The 8,007-nt window shown below is 37.0% G+C and overlaps 2 protein-coding genes across 10 annotated transcripts in view; one reads left to right on the top strand and one right to left on the bottom strand.

The window, feature by feature from the left end:
* Positions 1-1,795: 1,795 nt before the first annotated feature.
* Positions 1,796-5,437, bottom strand: TRMT10C (tRNA methyltransferase 10C, mitochondrial RNase P subunit). Its single transcript, XM_039856857.1, has 2 exons — positions 5,286-5,437; positions 1,796-3,317 (listed from the first exon to the last, which is right to left on the bottom strand). The coding sequence occupies exon 2, from the start codon at positions 3,303-3,305 to the stop codon at positions 2,043-2,045; it is 1,263 nt and encodes a 420-aa protein (XP_039712791.1). The 5' UTR covers positions 3,306-3,317; positions 5,286-5,437; the 3' UTR covers positions 1,796-2,042.
* Positions 5,438-5,469: 32 nt separating this feature from the next.
* The window catches only part of SENP7 (SUMO specific peptidase 7), a 134,258-nt gene continuing 131,720 nt past the window's right edge, over positions 5,470-8,007 (top strand). For 8 of the 9 annotated variants that reach the window (XR_005651501.1, XR_005651500.1, XM_039856855.1 and 5 more), the window contains exon 1: positions 5,470-5,601. The gene's annotated coding sequence lies outside the window, so the exon portion shown is untranslated. The remainder of the gene's footprint in view (positions 5,602-8,007) is intronic. The other variant, XM_039856856.1, reaches the window with a different exon arrangement.

Raw genomic sequence — 8,007 nt, 5'->3', positions numbered from 1 at the left:
AGAATGTACTCAAAGTACACAATAATTTACATATACTAGTATTAAAAATCACATTCCAATGAAATTCCATTCCATTTTGAATGTATAGTCTGAATTCGTTAACATTTACTTAGTACTTATGTGCCAGAAACCATATTATTTTATGTCAAGAACTATTTTTCTTTTTATAGATGAAAACAACTAATTTTAAGAGATTAAGCAATTTAGGCAACGTCAGAACATGTAAGGGTAGAGCTGGAACCCAGGGAGCAAGGCTAGGACTCAGAGACCAGTGAGGTGCCCTAGTTGCTGATTGCCTCATTCTAGCGCTGATCCTGCTAGTCAATCTTACCCTGTTCTTTAACCACTATGCTATTTTATCTTCAATGTATCTCACGCAGTTCAAGTATTAGCACCTTGCTACTTTCATAGGGTCCAACAGTTGAAATTCATTCATACTTCCCATTGATTCTAAGTTTATACATCACTTCCTCAAGGACTTTCCTGATCCCCAAAGTTTAGGTTAGGCATCCCTTGTTTTTCCATTTCATTTTATACTTGCTTATTATAGAAGGCATAATTTATAGGTTAAAAGCTGGATCTTTTGAATTCCGAGATACTTTTGGCTTGGGTAAATTTTCCTTATCTGTAAAAAAGGTATTATTGGTAGCACCTATAACTTAGTTGTTTACATAATTCACATAAACAGCATTGTTTGGCACGAAGTAGGTACTTAGTAGTATTTGGTAAAAGTTAGGTCTTGCTTTAAGAAATGTATTGGATAACATGTCTTATGCTAATTTCCAGTTCAGAAACTAGGTAGAAATACTTGGCCAGATATCTCTATATCCCATGTTTCCAAAAATTTTAATGGTGTAGGTAGTCTACAATGAATATGGTTCCTAAAGTTCATTTCTTAGGAAACAAGTACATATTTTCTCAAGTATATAAGGACTCATTCAATAACAAGTGGCAGAAACCCAGCTCAAACTGGCTTAGGCAAACGGGAATTTATTAGAGGGATCCTAGGACATTGCATGAGCTTTGAACAACCAATAAATGCTAAAGGCAAATCTATAGCTAGACCTCAGAGACAACTGGAAGCAGGGATTTGAACAGCTCTAGAAATTGGTCTTATTTCTGTAGGTAAGCTTCACACTCCTACTGTAGCCTGGCTTCTTTCATAGAAAAGGACATGGCCACCATCAATTCCAGAGCTTCCTGTCAAAAGTCCACCACCAGAAAGGAATTAACACAGGCTATCTTAGTTCTCAAGTCCAAAAATCGTGGAAAAGGGTTCTGACTGGCCTGTCTTAAAGTAGGATGCCCATTTTATGGCTTGAGTGAAGTGTCTCTTTTGGGATAATCAGCTGTGACCAGGGGAGCAAGGTCTGTAAAAACATGGCAGCTTCCATTCAAATCATGACTGTAGAAAAGGAACCATTTCCTAGGAATGGAAAGCTATCTATACTATAATAGGGAAGTGCTGCATGTAACACTCATCAAATCTTTTTTTCCTAAGAGGACAAGAAATGAGTTTCATCTCCCAGGCCTCATTTTCATTATATAGCCAAATCCTATGACATGCCAAGGGATATTTTAATCTTTAAAAGATCAGTTAAACAATATACCTTGGTGCCTATGACATGCCCAGCACTGTACCAAATGTTACTTTAATACGTGAACTACTACCTGAAGTTTAGAAATCTTTTCTATATCCATTTTTGATGAATGGGTAGTTGTTGACAGGGCTAAAAGAACAATTTAAGAAGGAAAATAGAGTCTGAGACTCAAAGTATTCATAAAAAAGCCACAATGATGGTACAACTGTTTTACTGGACTCAACAAACTTGGACAACTCTTTTATTTCTAAGATTTTCTTTTTATAGCAAACAAAATGTATTTCCAAAGTTTTGCAGATATTTAATCAGAGAAAGATACAATACTTCAGTTAGTTTGGAAAGACAACCTTTAAAAGAGCAAGTGAATTACATTCAGGAAAAAAAAGACTAATAGTACTGTATTTCTAACCTATTTACTTTTTAAGCTATCAAATGTTCAAGTCACTTTTTCTGTGTGCATATATTTAGAGAACCTTTTGGAAATGAATTGAAAGTTTTTGACTTCTTCAGTCTATTGACAAACCCCTTAGAATGCTGAGAAATCTCTAGATAACCAGTATGTTTTCTCTTAGGTACAAACTTCAGAGCCTCTTCCCAATTACCTGTGTTTTTCAGACATAACAAAATACGCATCATTTGATCTAAGGTGAGATTTTTTGTACCAGTGTCCCATTGTAAATATTTATCTAATGGAAGGCATTCGGTTTTCAGATTCAGCTGTTTTGCCTTGGCCAGGGATGTGCCTGGCTGCATTTTCTTATCAACAAAAGATCCCACTATATAAATTTTGTCATGCTTGAAAGCAGTCATAACATTGGGAGAATCTGCAGTTAAATATACAATACTGTCCTTTGGAAATAAATCTACATAAGACTTTTCTGTTGTTGTTAAAAGCAATTTGTTCCATTTTTCTCCATAACGTTTAATTAACTCTCTATAAAAAGGGCCATCTATTTTAAGATTGCAGAAATAAATATGGAAAGGATCAACATTTCTTCTGTTCCATCCTTCACTTTCTAAAAGTTGGGAAACAGTATTCTGCAGTTCTTTTGGTTCCATATAATTATCATAAGCCATGTCAAAAACCAAAGGTTGTCCATACTGCATGGCCTGGGCACCCTTCCAGCCCATTGCTGTGTCTATGTTCCTATCCCAAAGTCGTAGAAATAGAAAGTTTTGCTGTTTATTTTCCTTAGTGGTTTCTAGCAGCTGATCTTCTTTTGCTTTTTCCTTTGCTGCTGCTTTCATTTCCTTTTTTATTTGCTTAGCTTTTTTCATTTTTTCCTTAACATATAAATATTTTAAATATTTTTTTTTCGATGACTTAGAAGCACATTCCATAATAGTTTTGAGTTCTTCTTCGCTGATATATTCTGGTACTTCTCTGCCAAGCAACCTCCACATCTCAATTAACTCCCTTGTGGCAGCTACAGGATCTTCATCCTTGGTACTAGAGGCTGTTGGAACACTTTCTTGGACACTAGATTTCATTGTAATTTTCCACCCATCCAATTCCAGCTGTTCAGGAGGTGATGTACTCGCTTTACTAGGATAAGACACAGCTGGTATTTTGGAAGACATGAATCTCTGCAGAATTGTTGAATATAAAACCCTTCTCTTCCTATGAAGGGTAAATGGCACTAAAACTCTGGCAAAAGGTCTTACGAAGGTGATACTGACACTCATTTTGAGAAAAACAGGCATGTAAGAAAACCCCTATAAAAGAAAAATGTAACAAAAAGTTAAAGATTTTTTAAAACCTCTCAACTGTGCAAGTACAAACTGGAGATGTCAAAATGCAATCGATTTCTGAAACACTAAAGTGGACTCTTAGTACAACTTTATTTGCCACACTATTATTTTTTCCTAGACTCCTATGACCTAGAGCCTATGATCACTCACTGCGCAAAAAGTTTAAAATGTTTTTGGGTTCTTATTTTAATAATGAATTTCACTATTGCTTTAGACAAAAGGATACCCTGAAGATACTTTTTAGATCTGAATCTAGGGGCCCAGAAATCAATGGTACTAGATAACAAAGTTATATACCACTGATATGACTAAGATCATGATGCTGTGTTCTTCTCCATTCTATACTAACCTAGACACATACCCAAACATAAGATCCTTAACATAAGCAACACATGAAGACAAAGGGCTGAAAACTTACAGTATATGGCAACTAGTAAAAAGTACTTAGGAGCTGCTGTACCAATGCCCTCATATGTTTTCAAAACAGAAATACAGAGTTCTACTGATTTTAAAACAAAACAAAATAAACCTCCCTTCTCCACTGCCAAACAAAATGTTGAAAATATACACACTCTATAATTTTATCCTAAAGGTCCAGATGTCCACAGAGTACTGAAGTTGGTTAAAGATGTCAAAGTAGTGCTGGTTGTGAATCAAAAAATGCAATTCAGTTTTTTACAAAATGCAACTTGAATAGAAAAATTCCTTCTTCTCTTGGCTTCTTTTAATGACTGCATGCTCCTGAGTCTCCTGCCTCTCTGACCTGAGCACTAATGCTCACATTTGTCCCTACCCTCTTTAAAGGTAGATGTACCTCTGAGTTCTGTCCTTAGCCCTTTTTTCAACCTAAACATTTTCCCTATGAGGTCGGATTTACCTCAGTGGCTTCAATCACCATAAATTAGAAGACATGTCAGATGCAACAAACTGAAATAATTTCTCTCCCTTCCTTTCCCAATCTGCTTCTGTATTGTTTCAGGGAGGAAGACTGCTATCCTTCCATTTGCTGAAGTCAATTATTGTCCTCTCTCACATGCACCATACCTAATCCATTTGAATTACATTCACTTTATTTTCTAAATATTCCTTGAATCCATTCACTTCTCTCAACCCCGCTTTCTCCTAGCTTCAAGATTTGCTCGCTCTCATCTCTAAGCCATTTGGAAGTAGTGCAAATCTGATCAATGCACTCATATTTCCCCCAATATATATTTCTAGCCCATTGCTGCTAGGTTAAAGTCCAAACTTATAAAGAGTTTATAACGTTTTCACGAAATAACCTGTTGCTCACCTCAACGACACCTCTCTATTCTTAACCTGAAACTTTAGACCATATATTCTTTCTATTCTTATAGCACCCTGTACCTCTCTATCATAGTACTTTGTAACACTGTATAGTAATTGCCTGGTTACTTATTTGCCCCACAAGGTGGTAAACTCTATCAGGGCAAGGACTGTATTTATATTAACACTACCCAATGCTTGGCCATACATGTCTCTCAGTAATTACTCAAGTATTATTCGAATAAATACCCTGGTTCAATACTTCTCACATTTAAAATATGTTCAGACATCTTTTAAAGAAAAAAAAAATTACTTTAGACTCTCCGGAATATTTAACCAGGAGCCCTCAGCCCCAGTGTAAGAAACGCTGATTTCAGAACAAAAGATTTTTTAGTTTTGTCTCTGTAACTGGTAAAGATTTTTAGGATATAGAAATGAAAACGCACAATGTAAAAAGCGAACAAGGATATAATTTTGGCAAACTGCTTTTTTTTTTTAGGTATTGTATTATCTATAGTTTCTTAAATCACTGGCTTCCAATAATCTGTGGACTTTCTTAGCGCACATGCTCCACTAAGTCTATCTTAGAACGTCTCCTGCCTCCTCCCACCTCAACACACACTGGGAGATTACAAGAACTGCCCATACCAGAAGTGCAGAGACAGTTGCTCCCGCCGGTGCAAAGCGCAGGGACCCCGAGAGGCCACAAGACTCTGCTGTGAAGTGCAGCCCAAAGACGGCGCCACACCTGACCCGCAACAGGCCTATCAGTGAACACAGGAAATCATCATTGACCCGTGGCCAGCAGCCGGAAATCCCGCCCTCTCTTCCCGGCGCTGTCATATGACGTCATGCCACAAGGGAAAGACTTCCGTCCTGGAAGGCTGCGCTTGTTAAGCAGCGCTATCCGAGAGAAGGCTGGATACCCGCCCCTGGGCGGCTTGAGGCAATTCTCATAACCGAGGTGGGCTATGTAGCTGCTTTTTTGTTTGTGTGTTTTCCCGTTATTTAAAACTCTGTAATCCTCTTAATCTACTCTCGACTGGGTCCCTTTATTTATAAGCCTTTACTCACATAGTATTAAAAATGTTTTCACAAGTTCACTCAGCTTTAAACTCATTGATGCTAGTACTGTAACTTATTAACCTTTTTGATCAAGTTGTTGCTAGTACCTGGTACAATGCCTGGAACCTGATAGAGAACACTAAATATCTCTTGCTCCTATTAGCTCATATGGAAAATTTAATTCGAAAATGAAATTAAGGCACATACTGCAAATTTGTGGCGTTTGGGCCAAAATCCAGTCTGCAGGTGTTTTATTTAGCCAGCACAATATTTGAAAGTCTTTTGATTTAGTTGTCATTCTTAAAACATAAGGCACATTATTCACTGGGGGAAAAGACAGTGTTTTCAAGGAATAGTGCTGAACAAGTTAGACCCTTAAACTAAAACCATATTCGAAAATTAACTCAAAATGTATCAAAGTCTTCAAAGTATATGAAAACTATAAAACTTTTAGAAGAAAACATGGGGGAAATGTCATGGAATTGGATTTGGCAATGATTTCTTGGCTATGTCCCCAAAAGCACAGGCAAGAAAAGAGAAAATAGACATTTTGGACTTCACCAAAATTAAAACTTTGTGTACATCAAAGGACACTATCAACAGAGTAAAAAGGCAACTACAAATCACATCTGATAAGGGATTAATATCCAGAATATATAAAGAATTACTATAACTCAACAACAACAAAAAAATCAAACAACCCAATTTAAAAAATGGGCAAAGAACTTGGACAGACTTTTTTCCAAAATACACATTCGAATGGCCAATAAGCACATGAAAAGATGGTCAACATCACTAATCCTGAGAGATACGGAAATCAAAACTAAAATGAGATACCCCCTTATACTCATTGATGGCTACTATGGATGAAAAAGGGATTCTGTAATAAAACTAACAAGTGCAGTGACAGAAAGTAACCTCATAGTGTGATCTGATCATAAATTCCTATCTGGGCAGGTCATGGTGGGTAGTCACACCCCAGACCTGCAACTTTTTTAGTAAAAGATTTTTTATCTTTGCCTTAAGCAAGCCCTGTCAATTCTTGTGCATCTAGAGTAACACATCTTTGAGATGCCAGAATAATCCTCTTTTTCAGACCCCTCAGAATCATAACCACCCTCAAGGGAGCGCATAATCTTGTTAACTGTTCTGCAATCCAATCCCCACCTTGTCTTCTTCCACCTTCATTTAATCTTTCTTATATTCCCTCCTTAATTCCAAATGCATAAAAAAACCTGCAAATTGTCATTCTTTACTTTTTCAAAATGATTTTTCTCTTTCTCCTTGATTGAAAAGGGCTTTGTGCTCACTTGCTTCTTTTCTTTCCTTATCCTTCTGCATACTGCACAACCACTCCCTAATCATTAAGCTCTAAGGTCAGCATCTGTTTTAGGTACAAATCTTCAGGTCTGTTGACCACAGAAACAGTTTCCGGTCAAACTAAAGATAACATCTTGGAGCTTCACACCCATGAAAGCGGAATGACCCTACAGGCATCCCCTTGACACCAAACAGAATGACACTATGACTGACATCAGGACCTAATACAATGATCAGCTGCTTAGCCACAACCAATCAGTAGAGCCCACAACCCAAACTCCAATAGCTACCCCGATGAATGAGTTTTCCTCTGTATAACCTATCCCCTAGAGGCCATGGGGAGCCAGGTCTTAGAGCATTAGCTCACCTGTGTCTCCAAGTTTGGCACCTTTTCCATAAATGAACCTTTGCTTTCTTTGCTGCAAACTCCTGTCCGTGTCTCCTTTGACTTTGGCACGTGCCAATAAAACGAATCCCTTGAGTTCGGTAATAATTCTAGGAAGCATTTTTCTTAGTCTGTTAAGCTCTTGTTTCCAAGCATATCCTGTTTGGTTCAAATAGATGCTAATAAACTCATAGCATTTTTCTATATGTTCGGGTGTTCTTATGTCAACACTATTATAAAGAATAATAAATATTGTCTGCGGTTATGAAGATGTGGAGAAATTGGAACTCTTGTGCACTGCTCGTGGGAATGTAAAATGGTGCAACTGCTATTGAAAACAGTTTAGTGAGTTCTCAAAAAACTAAAGATAGAATTACCTTATGATGCAGCAATTCTACTCCTAGGTATATACTCAAATGAATTAAAAGCAGAGACAAAAATAGATACTTATAATCCAATGTTCATTTTAGCATTATTGACTATAGCCAAAAGGTGGAAGCAATGGAAACATCCATCAATAGATTAATGGGTCAACAAAAAGTGGTATGTACTGTTAAAAAAAACAAAATTCTCTAATAAATCTCAAGATCTAATTGGCTT

Source organism: Pteropus medius, unplaced genomic scaffold (assembly GCF_902729225.1).
Source record: "Pteropus medius unplaced genomic scaffold, Ma_sr-lr_union100, whole genome shotgun sequence".
Taxonomy (NCBI): Eukaryota; Metazoa; Chordata; class Mammalia; order Chiroptera; family Pteropodidae; genus Pteropus; species Pteropus medius.
This window is presented reverse-complemented; position numbering and strand designations above follow the sequence as displayed.